The sequence below is a fragment of the Solanum stenotomum genome, chromosome 10 (assembly GCF_019186545.1).
Source record: "Solanum stenotomum isolate F172 chromosome 10, ASM1918654v1, whole genome shotgun sequence".
NCBI classification, from domain to species: Eukaryota; Viridiplantae; Streptophyta; class Magnoliopsida; order Solanales; family Solanaceae; genus Solanum; species Solanum stenotomum.
This window is the reverse complement of record NC_064291.1, coordinates 53,377,547-53,393,760: the sequence shown is the minus strand read 5'-3', so window position 1 is coordinate 53,393,760 and position 16,214 is coordinate 53,377,547. Positions and strand designations below refer to the sequence as shown.

Sequence of the window (16,214 nt, the reverse complement as noted above, 5' to 3'; positions counted from 1 at the left end):
TTAAAGGTAAGTTCTACAGAGTGGTAGTTAGACCGGCCTTGTTGTATGGAGCGGAGTGTTGGCCAGTTAAGAACGCACATGTTCATAAAATGCATGTTGCGGAGATGAGGATGTTGAGATGGATATGTGGGCACACTAGGAGCGACAAGATTAGGAATGAGGTTATCCGGGAGAAGGTGGGAGTGGCCTCTGTGGTGGACAAGCTGAGGGAAGCGAGACTGAGATGGTTTGGACATGTGAAGAGACGGAGTGCAGACGCCCCAGTGAGGAGGTGCGAGGTAATGGTGGTAGAGGGTACGCGGAGGGGTAGAGGTAGACCCAAGAAGTATTGGGAAGAGGTGATTAGACAAGACTTGGCTATGCTTTACATCACCGAGGACATGACTCTAGATAGGAAAGAGTGGAGGTCGCGAATTAAGGTTGAAGGTTAGTAGGGTTAGCGGGTTGTCTTCCCTTGCGAGGGTTTGGGTTGTTAGCGTTTGGAGCAGTCTTAGCCTTTTGCTGTTTACTACGTTTCACTCCCTATATCTTTCTTGTTATTGTCTCATTGGTTGACTATACACTATCTTTTGTATTGGCTGTTATGTTTGCATATATCTCTCTTGCCACTTAGATTTGATGTTCTTGAGCTGAGGGTCTCTTAGAAACAGCCTCTCTACCTCCACGAGGTAGTGGCAAGGTCTGCGTACTATTTACCCTCCCCAGACCCCACCTAGTGGGATTTCACTGGGTTGTTGTTGTTGACAAGGGAAACCCGCAGCCGCTACCCTTTGGGTGCGCACAGGGTAAAACCCCCGCTCCTATGCAATAGCTCGCAAACCACATAGGAGAGGTAACCCGCACTAGGCAAGCCCGGTGCGACGAGCTCGACCCAGAAGGCAAACCCCTTGCTTTCGCTGGCAAGGGGTTTCGAACTTGAGACCTCCAACATGGAAGTCCCAAGCCCAAACCACTGGGCCACCCCGAAGGGTGGGAAGAAATGTAGAATTAAACATGAAAAGAGTGATATTCACTTAATTGCATCATCCACTAGATTTCAAGATAAAGAATGTTTGAAGAATCAACACTGGAGAAAAAACCTAAAAATATTTAATAGTCCATCTATCCCTCATGAAGTTTGACCAGACATGAAGTTTCAGAAAGAATCAACACTGGAGAAAAAACCTAAAAATATTTAATAGTCCATCTATCCCTCATGAAGTTTGACCAGACATGAAGTTTCAGAAAGAAAAAAAAGACGTTTGAAACTTAACCCATTTATGAATAAACTACCAAAGTACCCTTGTACCAAACACTGTCTTGTATCTGGTGGAGCCAACAAGAAGTCATGTCAATGGTAAAATTGGAATGTTAAAATTAGTAGATACATTCTGAATATTTTTTGGGGATGGACAAAAATGGAAAGAGTATCAAACAAATTAGGAAGGTTACAATAATAAATTAGAAGTTCTTCCATAAACAAATGATATGTCAGTTGCATAGACCTAGTTATCAAGATGAATAGGTGATTATGACTGTAATACCACATGTTTCTACCATCTATCTCAGCTTATCAATTGCTTGAAGCAAAATAATTCCATGGACTAATTAAGAAAAGAAAGAAACTGTGCTAAACCAGCTTGTTCACAGCTCAATGTCACATGGGATAATATGAAAATTTATAGTCCGCTGGTAACTTGTGGGACATACTAGGTATGTTGTTGTTGTATAGTCTGATGGTTTCTCAAAGAGAACTTGTTCTAAGATAGCTTTGGGACATTACTGGTACCTTAGCAGCCAGCAGACCGAATGAGTGATCAAGTTCCAAAGTTATACAAAATGATTTTGACCTTAACATATTAGACACTTCTGACATCTTGGGAGAGAAAACTAGTGAAACAGATATTTCAGCATGGTAGAATTCTATTACTGATATTCTTGAGTGGAAATGTAAAAACTTGAAACTAACTGAAAAGAGGTCAAGGATAAAGCTAGTTCTTTCTGAATTATAGTTCAGCCAAAGAATTTAAATATCCTTTCTGATGTGAACAACAACCATAAGTTTACGTTGCTAACACCATTCTACCATACAAGTCGTTAGCAGGAGCGGTTAGATCCCAACACACTACAAATTGCAATTTCGCTTAAAATCTTCTACCATAACATAAATGTAAGGAAAATGTCATGAGAAAATCTTAACTTTAAGAAGGCAATACCAATTGTTAGCAGGAGGCGTAGATCCCAACAACACCCTTCTCTCTCTCTCTCATGTTAATCAAACCACTATCAGCTTCCTATACCAATGGAGCATTCATGCTTTGTGGCTTTAGAGATATTTTGGAAGAATCAGTGTTCTTGTAGCCACGACATATTGTGTCTAATGTTGACACCATCAAAATCGTATCTTGCACATCTAAGATATTTCTGAATTATCTAGCTCATTTGTGCTATTTTTATCCACATATGACATTAAATATACAAGGACATAGAATAAATATGGTCAGTGTTCTTGTAGCCACGACATATTGTGTCTAATGTTGACACCATCAAAGGCGTATCTTCCACATCTAAGATATTTCTGAATTATCTAGCTCATTGTGCTATTTTTATCCACATATGACATTTATACAAGGACATAGAATAAATATGGCTTGAGTTAATTGTAGGAACAGGCATCGCACACATGCCATAATGCCAAAGTCGACCTACCACAACTCACCAGATGTAACTAGAAATCAATAAGAGCCTGCCACACACTCTTAAAAACTTTTTATATTCACACATATACGTATGGACACTCAGAAACACATTAATGAATTTTTCATTTGACATATGTCTAGAAAATACATTAAATTTTGATCCTCATACATAAAAGTATGGCACACACTCTGAAGCACATCGGTTAATGACATTTTATTGGTAACATGGTTAGAAACTATAGAATGCAAGTGGAACATCCATCTCTGATAATTTTCATCAGTTTCAATGAAGTTCTAGACAACTGAAAGTAACAATAATATCAAAATAATGATCATGGTTCCCAGTGCACAAACTCACATCCATTAACATCATAAACAAGTGATATAATAAGTAAATAACCTCAGAACCATTTTGATGGCCATTATCTTTCATGGATTCCTTTGGTGAAAAACCTTCTTCTGATCCTTCTGCAACCGGGGATGGTGGCTGAGCTGGGGGAAGATAAATCACTTTCAACTTGCACTCATCAACAACACGTCCTTCTGCCTTATTGAACTACAAAGAGATCATTACAATTCAGCAAACTAAAACTTAAGTTTAATACAGAAACTATAGTTGATCCAACTTCTTTTTATCTTATTCAATTGTCAACACTAAGTTTAGAATCAAACACTAGTTGGACAGTAAAATATGCAACGGTTCCACATTTCTAGTCTTGACAAACTAAAAAGGACAAAAAAGAATGGTACTGTTACCATTTCTTGAGTAATATCTTTTGCAGCGACACCAGGAGTTGCAACTACACTCTGAAGTAGAAACTTGTCCTTGCATTGCATGTCAGAAGGGGCCTCCTTCTGAGCTTGCATTGTAACTACAAAAGATGCATAACCAAACACTATTCACCAACCATGGCATTTTAATAGCATAAATCACAACGCTTATTTCAAAATTCAATCTACATTTTCTTTAACTTTTCATCCTCAAAATTCAAAACATCTTAGATGACTTCACTTTCCAAAAAATCATTTTTTTTCAATATTTTTGGGCTAATAATATTTTTTGTCTCAATTTTTGATAAACTCTAATTTTAGTCCTTGTGCATCCAACTAAGCTCATTTAACCTTCAATTACTTGAAATGCGCACTGTTGATACTTTACTTGTGAAAATTCACAATTTTTCCATGATTACCATATGTTCCACTATTACTCTAAAGGAACCAAACATACACATTTCAATCAATCGACGATTAAATATGTTTTAAACATCACAAGGACTAAATTAAGAATATTTTCAGTGATTCAAAGTACTATTATCACTATTTTTAGTGGACAAAATTATAATATGTACCTATAACTTCAGAAGTCGATCGGGGCAACACAATCCCTGTATTGGGTCGAACACAATACTTTTTGGGGTTTGTCGTTTTGACCTGAAAACAGTATATACAACAATTCGAAGTTGCTAATTCGAAAATTCAACAAGAAAATATAATTATATAATTAATATTACCTTGAAAGCGACATGCTCTTCAGTATTATTTGACAAATGAATCGAGCAACAGATCTGCTTCTTCAACTCGACTAATCAAACACATTATACACAGAAATGCATCAAAAAAAAATACGAAAAAATTGTGCAAAAAAAACAGGAAAAAAGGGTATGAGAAACTGAGGAAACTAACAGGAAAATTTGAGCTCAAGGGGTTCGATTTTCAAAAGCTCTCCACTGCTCATTTTCTTCTGAAAGCACAAAAAGGTGAATCAAAAGGGGAAAAATGGATACTTTTTTTTCGTCTGGTAATACAATGTAATAAAACTTGGGGGGTGATCCGTATATATCTCTTCTGATTCTGTACTTGTGAGGGAAAAAACCCCAATTCACAAAGCTTTTTGAAGTGGACTCAATTTACCTTTTAGTAAAAGTATGTGGAGTGATCCGTAAATACTAACTTCTTCTTTTTAGTTTACATATATTTCAAAATATTTGTTTCCTTTTTCAAGTCTCGAATTTACAATAATTAGAAAATATTTACTTTTTAAAAAATTTAGAATCTATATATATTATGGAAAAAGATTAAAAATGCCTTTAAACTATGTAAATTAAACAAAAATATCCATAGTTAATAACTTGATTTAAAGATGTTGTCAATATTTTGGTCCAAAAATATTTCTGAGATTATGTAAAATTAAACAAAAATGTAAAATGTCCACCGTTAATATTTTGGTTCAAAGATGTCTTTCTTGTCAATACTTTGATCCAAAAAATGTCTCTATCATTAATACTTTGGTCCAAAAAGAAAAAGTTTAGCTTCCACGGGTGGCTTGTTGGCAATCATATATAGTAGGTTTGCTTAGCTGCAACTTGCCTAATTATTAAATTTTAAATAAAAAATTATGTGTGAGCTTGTTCATATTGTTGATCTCAAATTCGAATAAAAGAGAAGGGTTGTGGTACATTAACATGCAAAGTAAAATTAACCAAAACCAATAATATGTCAAATACTTAATTTGTCTCCAGCAGCTCAAATTCAAATCATTGTCTTTACCAGTCCATTCAATTTTGTCTATTTATCCAACTTGCTTGGAATTAAGGCGTAGTTATTATTGGTATTCCACGAAGAACAAACTCTAGATACATATACTTCACACCACACCCCTGTCTATTCTAATTCTCGTAACATATAAACATATTCGTCCATAGGTCAAATTAGATATGTAGTTTGTATTTAGCCATAGATACAACAACATGCATAAAAATTGAAAAGGTAGGAGCAAAACTATACCAAAATTTAAAGAGAACTGATTCTTTAACTTGAATTTTGTCTGTAAACAGGTTGTCTTATTTAACATAGTTACTCTTTTTTATTTAAAATCAATTGACAACAGCAAGAAACTTCAAAAAAAAAAAAGGTTGAAATTCTTCATTTGGTAACTCAAGCTCTTAACTTTGATACTAAAATATGTTTTTTCAGCTCTTCAATTGGTTGTCCAAGTCCTTCTATCACCTATAAAACATGATCATTTAGGTTCTGTTTGCAGCAACAATTAACAGTACAACAATATTTTTGTCATACTAACCGATGTTGTGTCCTTAAGAGCAGCTTCCAATGCCTGGATTTTCTGTGCCATAAACATAGTATCGATGTACTTTAGTACAGAGGAAGAACCAGGAAGACGAAAAACAATCAACTTACTGATTTTGTGTCATTGACAACACTTTGAAGTGTTAGGATCTTCTGTAGAACTGGCAGTCCAAAAGTATCTTCTGTTGATGGAGTCCCATCATAGACATCCTTAATACTTACATTATCCGGCTGCATTTACAAAGCTCGAGATCAGACCCTTGACTCTCAGAAGACCACAAGATTAAAAGACATTTTGGTACATTCTTTAGTTTAAGTCATAAGACTGCAAAATTCAAAAGTCTTATGTACTTGTTTAAACTTCGTGTCAAATCAAAACCAGACAAACAAATTGAAACGGATGGAGTATTTACTAGACATTTTAGATAGGCCTAACAAATATGTTAGTAAGTTATCTTAGATGTTCTCTACTTATTGATGTTTTTTGAACTAAATTTGCTTACAGTAAAACCATCAAAGGAATCTTTTGAAGCAGAACAATTCTGCTCTTCATCGTCGATATTCTCCTCTTCGGCTTCAAGCATTGCCTATACAAAAATGTGACATCTTACTCAACATTTTCAGACATGTCATGATATACCAAACATCATTAAATTTGAATCAACATCGCGACAGGTTAAAACCTGAAATATAGTTGTAACTGAAGGATCATTCCATGGTCCTTTATCGCTAAAGAGGCAGCCTCCATAGTCGGAACATGTGCAGTTGCCACCGAGGAAAGTTGGAAGATTACTGCAGTAGCAATTTCACGCATCAGAAGAAAACAACTCCTACAGCAACCTTGTATACGCGTATTTGCATCCATTCATCAGGTGCTAAACATAAAATGGAAAAATGTTGAGCTGATTAATTTTTTACCTTGGATCAATAACTTCTAGTAAGGTCTTCGTGTAGTTGCTCCCGAGCACCTGTAATTGTGGTGTATGTCTTAAAAGTATAATTCCCTTCCCTAGTTGGCCTAGTTTAGCCAAGAAACATAGAGGAGGGTGACGGAGAAGGAAAAGAAAGTACTTGAATCTTTGCTAGGGTGCGTTGATCAAGAAATGCCTTGATTGCTTTCCACAGGACTTTGAATCCAGAACCAGCATTAATGATAAAAAGGCGATGCAACGTCTGTAAAAATGCAAGTTGATGATTAGCAAATATTAGTTTTCTTGCGTTTAGTCGTTCTTCTTTTACCATAGTTCAATCTATTATAATGTGCATAACAGTACTATGCCAATATATATTGCTCCTTCTTCCAATTTTCTTATAGGGAGCAAGACTAACTGAAAAAGTTGGTATTTCCAGAAGAGAAAGAATAGACTTGCATCACCTAGCATACCTCTGGATAATAGTGACTGTCTATCTTCTGAATTTCCAGAAAGAGAAGCCTTGCAGGCTTCGAAAAACTTGAAACTCCCTGTCAAAGAAGATTGGTTTGTTTCGTTTAGACATTCTCCGAAGAATAAAAGAATCTAAGCATCCATTTGTTATCAGTAATGCAGAATTCTTGGAAGTGCTGAGCATCTATGTATGGAACTTTGTCATCAAAGAAGTTTGATTTTTTCTTAAAGTTCATTTGATGACACTCTTACAACTGACATAGTGAAACAACTAGTCAACCATTTATAATATGTGAAACTCATAACAGGAGAATGAATGTTGAATTTAGTAAAAAACCATACAATATGCCAATTCACATGAAAATACAACTTAAAGAAACTATCCTGTGGACGTATATTGATACCTATAAATGAAGACTCAATAGATCATGCCAGAGATTTGTCCAATGATCAGACACGGTAAGAGATCTAAACTTGCTATGTGTGGTGGGACAACTCAAGCATCTTATGGTTGCGTTGAGCAAATTAATTTCATTGTGTTAACCAAGCCAAGATCAAATCATTTTGTCAAGATAGGTCAGGGACAGAGAATGCTATGCAGCACGAACACAATGTCATTCATACCTCCTATCTAAGATCATGTCCTCAGTAATCCCTATACAGAAGCCAGAAGGATAAGTGAGACAACGCTCAACTATCTAAATAACCTTCAACCATAATCCATGTCATCCATACCTCCTAATCTAAGGTCATGTCCTCGGTAATATTCTTATCAAAACAAATAAAGTGTGAATATGCTTATCAAATAAGTGAAAGATCAAACGGACAAGCAGATTTTTACCACATCCTTCACATCCACGATGCTGACGGTGGAAGCTATATGTTTCTTTGCAGCAAGTGAACATGCAGGGAATCTCCAGTTCAATGTTTTCTCTTGTTCAGACACATGATATTTCACAAATCTCTCAGTAGTAGTTACTTCAAGGAGCCTAGTGAGATTTACCATTCCAATTCTGTCAATGTAAATTGGTCTACCATATCTATCTACTCCGTGAAATCCATGAGGATAACACTGTTTAACCTCATTGAATTCCTCAAACTTGAACTCCTGCAGCATCATTCAACCCAAAAATGAACAAAGAATCAAAGGACTGTCGAACATAAAGCAAGTTTTCAATCAAGAAGTAAGAGACAACAGATAATAACAAAAACAACAGATAGTAACAAAACAATACAATAATCGAGGTACAAGGAACAACTGATAGTAACAGAAATCGAAGGACGTCTACTAACAATACTGTCTTTCAATCACCTTGGAAATTTCATCCACATGAAACTCCTCTCGCCACTTCAAATAGTTCAAATACATGTTCTTTGCTTTTGGAAGATCATAATCCCTCATTCTAAGAAATCTGTATTCACATAAAGTAACATCAAACTCAATTTATCTTTCTCTTTTCTAACTAGAGTCTGACATGGAGTAGAAGCAGTGACTAAATTTACCAGCGAAACATTACCTTAAAAGTGTATGGTAGTCATTGTTTTTATCTATCTGCTGACCCTCAAGAAAAAGCAACTCACGAAATGAATCAACAATTTGTTCATCCTTAGGATCATGTGATCCTCCAAGAATTGTTTGCAAATCTTTGCTCTTTCTCTTAAATGTCAAAGACATTATGGTTTTCTTGGTTCTTGATTTGGTAGACTTCTTTTGCTCTTTTGTTGGAGGTAAATGCCAAAAAGTTTCTATGGGAGGATGGAGAATTTTGGCCTTTTGTTTAGTAGACTCTCCTTCTTTATTAGAACTTGAAGATTGTCTGCTTCCTTTAATGCCAGCGGAAATTAGTATTTCCTTAAACGTTTCTTTGGATGTACGCATGTGTAGCTAGTTAAACTGTAAACAAACAACAGAATCAAGTTTTAGTTTGCGAATCATGAAATTAAAGCACAAGTTCATATCTCAATCCCTGGCTATAGTTGGGATCAGCAATGTGAATTCTCAATACTCTGTATCAAAAGATAATCTAACACTACTAGAGGTTTCACTAATACACTTTAGTGGTTATATCTTTTAACATTACGAAGATCAGTCTTCCATAAGCACACTAGTTTTCAATTTTCCTCGTGTTCTATCTTTTGCTAGATCTTACGAGATAACTTCATTCCTCGTAAATTTAGGTCTACTCATTCTATCCTGTTTGTGAGCTACTTGCATCTTCTAACAAATATGATCATTTCTTATCTTATCTAATCTTGTAACACCGCATATCCATCCTAACATTTGCATCTCTACGATCACTCATCTCGTGGATATTGGCTTTAGAGGGGAAACATTCATTTCCATACAACATTAAGGGGAGGGGTGTTGCAACTAATATCAAATCCAAACATCATAGAACATTAATAATACCATATACAATAACACAATGTAAGAAGAAAAAAAAAGTTCTTTTTTTTGTAGTAAGTGTAAATCCAACAATAATCTTAATCAAATATATGGTTAAAACAAGGAAAGTACAATCAAAAATCAAGAATTGGAAAAAGGTAAAATAAATATGATGAAAAGAGAGAAACTTGCCAATAAATTTTGGAAAATTAAGAAAGAAGAATCCCAAAAGAGAATGAATTGATTGAAGAATGAAGAAAAGATAAATAGATGCATTGAGAGTTATTGAAAGGAATTAACTTTTTGTGAGTATATGGAATCATATACTTCATAATTTTCGAATGTTTTAATGTCAAGAAAACCCCGGGAAACCTTAGTGACAGCTAACTATGGATCAACTGTTATAAGTAATTAATACTACTTCCCGTCTCATTTTTTGTGAGGTAGTTAGATTTGACACGGAGTTTAAAGAAGAAAAGAAGACTTTTAAAACTTGTGGTCCAAAATGAATAATAGAAATTTGTGTGGCTGTAAATTATTTCATAAAGGGTAAAATAGACATTTTATAGTTAAATTGTTACTTAATATAGAAATATGTCAATTTTTTTAACTGGCTAAAAAAAAAGTAAGTCACATAAATTGAAACAGATGGAGTAGAACTTAACTCCATTTCAATTTGTTTGGCCCATTTTCATTTTTAGTCTGTTTCAAAAAGTGATTCTTTTCCTTTTTTTCTAATTTTTTTATTTCAACTTTTCACCTGACATATTTAAGGCTATGAGATTACCACAAAATTCGTAAGTTTCTTTACTTTCTTAAATTATGTGTAAGTTCAAATATGTCAAACATATTGAAATGGGAGAAAGTATTTAGCAATAGTACAACAACAAATAAAAAAGAAAGTAAAATATAGGTTACAAAAAAAAGCACAAAATACCTTTTCTCAATCCGAGAGAAATGCATATTCTTATTGTGAAACGTGGTTTACACTAAGGAAAGTAGCTACTTGTATTTGAGAAATGATGGTAAAAGAAAGTGTAAGGGTAGGTTCAAAATAATCCGGCGTTAGCATCGACATAAATTGTATGTATTGTTTTAATAAGTCGCTAATTTGCTCATTTTGTGATAGGGCTCAGTCACCTCATTTCTTCCCGATCTGAACAAAGGAAATGACTTTGGTCTATCGAAAGTTGATAATAAACATCAAATGTTAAATTTAGTAGAAATTGTGAAAAAATAATTTAACATGAACTCATATTTGGAGATAAAGTTTTTGTTATTCTGATCTATTTTTGAAGTATGTGTGACTTTTGCTACTTTATATTTTTTTTATATTTCTATTTTCGGTGTTTGGAATAGTTTTTGGTGTTACGATTTGTAGGATTTGATATGTTTTTTTTCTTTGATATTTCTAGTTTAAAAGGTTTTTTTCCCATAATCTCTTCTGTCTAACTAATAGATTTGTTAAATATTTTACGAAAATTAAAAAAATGCTCACTTTTGACAAAATTAAAAGAGCAAAACTACTTGGGAGAATATTTAAGAGACTAATTTTTCTAATATAAGGGACTATTTTTGTTTATTTTCTCCAATTTGGACTCAAGGCCCAATTTTAGTTTTAAAGTGGATCGTGTATATTGGATCATCAGAAACCCATTAAGCTTCGGCCCACCAAAATGGTTAAATTTGGGTCACAATTATTTAAGTATAAATTATAAGAACCACATATTATAAGTACTAAATAACATCCTATCCCTTCTAATTTTCTATTTACCAAAAATCCCTTAAAAATAATGTTTGCGGAATACATAGCGTTGTGCACGGGATACATTAGGTTTGATACATTCCACATAACGGGATACATAGCGTTGTGCACATGATACATGCGGGATACATAGCGTTGTGCACGGGATGCATGCGGGATACATAGCGTTGTGCACATCTTTATGTATCTTACAGATTTTATTAATTGGGGGAAATAAGGGATTTTTGAAATTTTTGAAATAAGTAGGGATAAATGGATATTAAGGTAAGTAAAGGAGTGTAGTTAAGTAATTTGTCCATTATTTAAAGATTCAAATTTAACTTTTTTTCTTTGGCAACAACTTACAAATATTTTAAATGTAATTACTTTTCATGTAATTTTTAAATTCATAAGTTTTATTTAAATAATATTAAGTACAAAGGAACAAAAGGTTAATTTTTCACCAATTTTAGATGCTAAAACTTTGTATTTTAAATCTCGAATAAAATATGAGGTGCTAAACAAACAATGATTAAGTTGGTACATTGAATAATTAATTTTCACGAGAACATCTCTCATGCAATTAAATTTCTTTATAACAATCATTCTCTATAGAAATATTTCACTATAACTTTTACATATTATTTTATATTATTATTTTTTAATAACATCATTCTTTTATAACAGCCAAAATATATATTTGAATAAATGAACAATATTGTTAATCTGTTATAGCGAAGTTTAACTGTATTACACCTGAAAAATAAAAGTATTATTTTTCAATTTTCATGGTTTCATATCCTAATCAGTTTTTTAGAAAAAAAATTTAACTCATGATCACAATCATTGCAATAGCCATCATATTTTGTTATCTTGTTTTTTACTAAGACAAATTTGTTGTACATATATAATTGTTCTTTGATCTATTAGCATATATATATATATGTAATAATGGGGTTGTATTTAATTATGGGGACCTAACAATTACTTGACAAAGTTCATAAATTGGTGGAAAAGACTGTTGAGTGTGATGCCTTAACAAATTTAGAACCACAGAAATCTTCAATTATTGTGGGTTAAGAATTCAATGATTTAGAAGTTTACATCTATGGACATATTGTGTGTTAAATTTAATATTTCATCGGTTTCATATTATTTCATCCTTATTGACCTGAAACACCTTTTAAGAATGTATTAGTTAGAGGGAATATTATGTTAAACTAATCTTGTTAATGATGCTTTGAAATTTTAAATGTGACTATTACTATTTTACGTAGCAATTTATTATTAAGGGCAGTATAAAAAGTAACGTAGTCAGAAAATTTCATTAAAGGTGTTTAAATTTTAGATAGCACACTAAAAGAAAGTAACTTCATAGGGATTCAATTCTTGCATGCCCTGCATACTTCTGCACCCAATTGTCACCGAGCTACTACTCACTTCACATCAAAATTGTGCGGACACAAGAAATTGAACTTGGACGTCGTGAAAGTTTTGTGCATACCTTTGCCACTATGCTACAGGTCTCTATTGATTTTGAGGGTGTTTAAAATAGTAAGATTTCACTTACATATATTGTAATTTTTCAATAAAGAGTGTCCAACTAGTCACTTGATGATACTATAGCTTCGCCTCTATGTATGAGAAAGAATAAGTAATAAAACGCTTTTGATTGGATTCAAATGAAATAAAAGGAATAGAGTATAATAAAGTACCAAAATTATAATAAAGTACCATAATAGTTGAAAGTTCCTTTCATTATTTACCTATTAAGTACTAATTCGCAACATTTTTTAATTAAAATTGTGTTGAATATAGAAATAGATTCAAGATTTTAAATTATCAAATTTCATACTATTAATTTGAGACAAAATGAATAGATACACCAATATTCCATCGCCATATATGAACTTTCCTAGTATAAATAGAGAAAATATTTACCCTCACCCCAACCCCTCATCTCCGCTACACTTTTGTTGTATTTATTCTTTTATAATATTCATCTAAATTATATATATAAATATTTTTAAAATATCTGTCATATTACTTATTTTTCAGAAAAATATTTTTATTAGCATCAAATACACCTTAATTTAAAATTCTAGATGTGATATTTTTGTATTTTTTAAAGTTTTGTCTCCACCACTATCAATAAAAGCTACTTGATGTGTGACAATTTCCCCTCTTTTTTCTTTTCCACTTCACTTATTTAACAAATAAAAAATAAAAAATTATGGATGGAAAGAAAATGGTTGAACCACTTGGTTGTGTTTTAAGCCATTGTTTTTCAAGTGGCATATTATAGGTCTAGAATTTCACTTATTATAATTTTTTGTTGCTATTAGTCTATACCAGACAAATGGCTCCCTACCAAAAAGCACAAACAACATAAAAATTTTAAAAAAGACAACTGGAACTTTGCTACCTCTAAATATATATGTGTCACCATCTTTCAAAAACTTTTCAAAATGGTTGTAAGTAGAAGCAAAGCCAGCCAATCGACGATAAAGGTCGTGATAGAGTAGTAAGTATTTTTTATCTTTAATCAGAGATTTTGAGTTTGAGTCTTCTTTGTTGTTGTTAGAGGGTGCTTTATCCCTCAATTTGGAATTGGGGATTTCCGACGTAAATTTTGATATAGTTAGAGTCTAAATGTGTGTATTGAACATTGGGCGAGAAATCAAAAAGTCAATCATTGTACTACCTCTTTGCAATTTATGTGATATATTTTTCTTTTTAATTCATTTCAAAAAAAATATTACTTTACTATAATTTGAAATAATATTTCATTTTTTTACCATTAATAAAATAATTTATACCAATATAAATGGTCATGAAGTATTTAGACCATAATTTTTTTTAAAAAAAATTATACAAAAGTAAATGATGCCACGTAGAAAATTCTTATAATTTTAATGATTGGTGATGGACAAGTACTAATTTATTTTATATTATCTTTTCTTTTTGGTGAATCTGCTTTATGTTTGTTGGAATGAAAACAAATGGAAGGGTGCAAGCTGGCAATCTAATCTTCTTTTCTTTAAAAAAGAAAAGTGACAGTACTAATATATGTATACATAATTTATTTATTTTTAAATATTATTTTGTGAAATTTTATTGTTATTGTTGTTGTTCTATTTTTCCCTAAAAAATACTTGATACCAAACATACCTCTAATTTTCAAAAGAAGCTCAGATTTATTTTTGAATATTCTAAACTTTAGCTTATAAAACTTCGAGAAAAAAATCATTAGAATACATGTCAAATATAATTTTAAATTCTAAATAAAAAATTTAAAACACAAAAAGAGAGCTGAGTGTCAATGTCATAAACAAAATGTCCACAATATTTATGAAAAAGTAATAAGACGAAGGAAGTATGTAGAAATAATACTCCCTCCGTCCCTATTTACTTGTCCATATTTCCTTTTTTAGTTGTCCCTATTTAGTTGTCCATTTTGACAAATCAAGAAAGGACAATAAATTTTTTCCTATTATACCCTTATTTACATTTCTTGAAAATTGTAAAAGTGTATGTTGTTTCCCTCCAATTTATTTCACTTGAATTCAAATAAGTGGTTGTAATTTTGAAGTGAAAAGTTGTCATAAGGACAAAATTGTAACTTCACTGTGCTAATCATTGTTGCCTTAATCTGTGTGTCATTTCTAAAGTGGACAACTAAAAAGGGACGGAGGGAGTAATAATAGTGCACACGTATGGCTAATAATAAAATGCACCAAATACTGTATACAGTGGGAGACAGCTAAGCAATGAACAGACACACACGTTTCTAAAATATGGGGCCCGCTATTTTGTCATTGAAATTAGCGACACTTTTTGTATGACCTCATCTTCTCATACTCCATTGGCGGCGTGCTTTGTTCTTTAGCCACGTGTTTCTTCTATTTGACCCTCCAACCCTTTATTGGCTCATCTTTCAACCTATTACAATTAGCTTATCATATTACCAACATGTATGACTATTTCACACTTAATCAAAGATCAAGTTAGAGCTGTAAATATAAAGAAAATCGATTGGAAGCACCATTTACGAATGAGTATTGCAATAGGTAATTTAAATTTAATCAAGTTGAACGGCAAATACCAAGTGAAAAAAAACAACCATAGGAACAGTTATTATACAAGAAGACTGCAGAGCCTGCCATAGTTTAGTTTTAATGACGTATTTTTTTTTTTGAAATTCGATTAAATTTAAATTTGCGCGAGAGTTATTATCTGAAGCAACACTTTCAATAAAAAAAATATTAGTACTGTAATTCATTTTCAGAGACCGTCGAAGCAGACCTCTGTTTGATGAGGTATCAATTAGGGGTGTGCAAAAATCGAACCGATCAATAAATCGAAATGAAAAAATATTATTGAGTTAAGTTTATTGGGTTTTTAATGGGTTTATAAAAAAAAGTTATTGGGTTACTGATTTGATTTCGATTTTTACTATTGGGTTATTGGGTAAACCGATAAAAATTTACTACTTTACCCTTCCTAAATATTAAATATCAATAATTTAATATATAACTAGACACTATAACAGTGTCAAATTATTAGAACTCTACCCACACACTATGCCGCTTTACTAGTCCTTATTGTTTACTCAAAACCTAAAGACTAAAGTAAGGGTTTGCAATTGTAGTTATTTGATTTTAGTTTTAGTTTTAGTTTTAGTCTTGTGAACTTTTTGATTTTAGTTTTAGTTTGTAATTGTAGGTCGTAGCTTTTGCAAGTTTATAAAGGATTAACTTCAGAAATTTCGTACTATGTTTTGACAGTGACATGTAATTATAGTCTTCATACTATATTTTTGCTTATTGATGCAATTTCTCATTATCTTTCTTGTTTCACTATATCAAAGCATTTAGAGAAGTAAGAAGTCATAAAAAAATTTACAGACATTTTCTTATTTGGTAAATCGAACCGAT

At 32.4% G+C, this 16,214-nt stretch overlaps 2 protein-coding genes across 2 annotated transcripts in view; both read right to left on the bottom strand.

The window, feature by feature from the left end:
• LOC125842507 (vesicle-associated protein 1-1-like) overlaps nucleotides 1–4,514 on the bottom strand; it is a 6,333-nt gene extending 1,819 nt beyond the window's left edge. Inside the window, exons 1-5 of the mRNA XM_049521807.1 lie at nucleotides 4,362–4,514; nucleotides 4,190–4,260; nucleotides 4,028–4,109; nucleotides 3,435–3,550; nucleotides 3,079–3,234 (exon numbers count right to left, since the gene is read on the bottom strand). Coding sequence (XP_049377764.1) covers nucleotides 3,079–3,234; nucleotides 3,435–3,550; nucleotides 4,028–4,109; nucleotides 4,190–4,260; nucleotides 4,362–4,413 — 477 coding nt within the window. The 5' untranslated portion in view covers nucleotides 4,414–4,514. The remainder of the gene's footprint in view (nucleotides 1–3,078; nucleotides 3,235–3,434; nucleotides 3,551–4,027; nucleotides 4,110–4,189; nucleotides 4,261–4,361) is intronic.
• A 1,065-nt stretch (nucleotides 4,515–5,579) lies between these two features.
• Nucleotides 5,580–9,042, bottom strand: LOC125841971 (phosphatidylinositol/phosphatidylcholine transfer protein SFH11). The gene is made up of 11 exons (XM_049521159.1): nucleotides 8,665–9,042; nucleotides 8,460–8,559; nucleotides 7,989–8,255; nucleotides 7,147–7,224; nucleotides 6,834–6,935; nucleotides 6,681–6,730; nucleotides 6,446–6,554; nucleotides 6,266–6,349; nucleotides 5,874–5,993; nucleotides 5,758–5,799; nucleotides 5,580–5,684 (listed from the first exon to the last, which is right to left on the bottom strand). Exons 1-11 carry the CDS (start codon nucleotides 9,024–9,026, stop codon nucleotides 5,613–5,615), a joined length of 1,386 nt encoding a protein of 461 aa, XP_049377116.1. The 5' UTR covers nucleotides 9,027–9,042; the 3' UTR covers nucleotides 5,580–5,612.
• Between the last annotated feature and the right edge of the window lie 7,172 nt (nucleotides 9,043–16,214).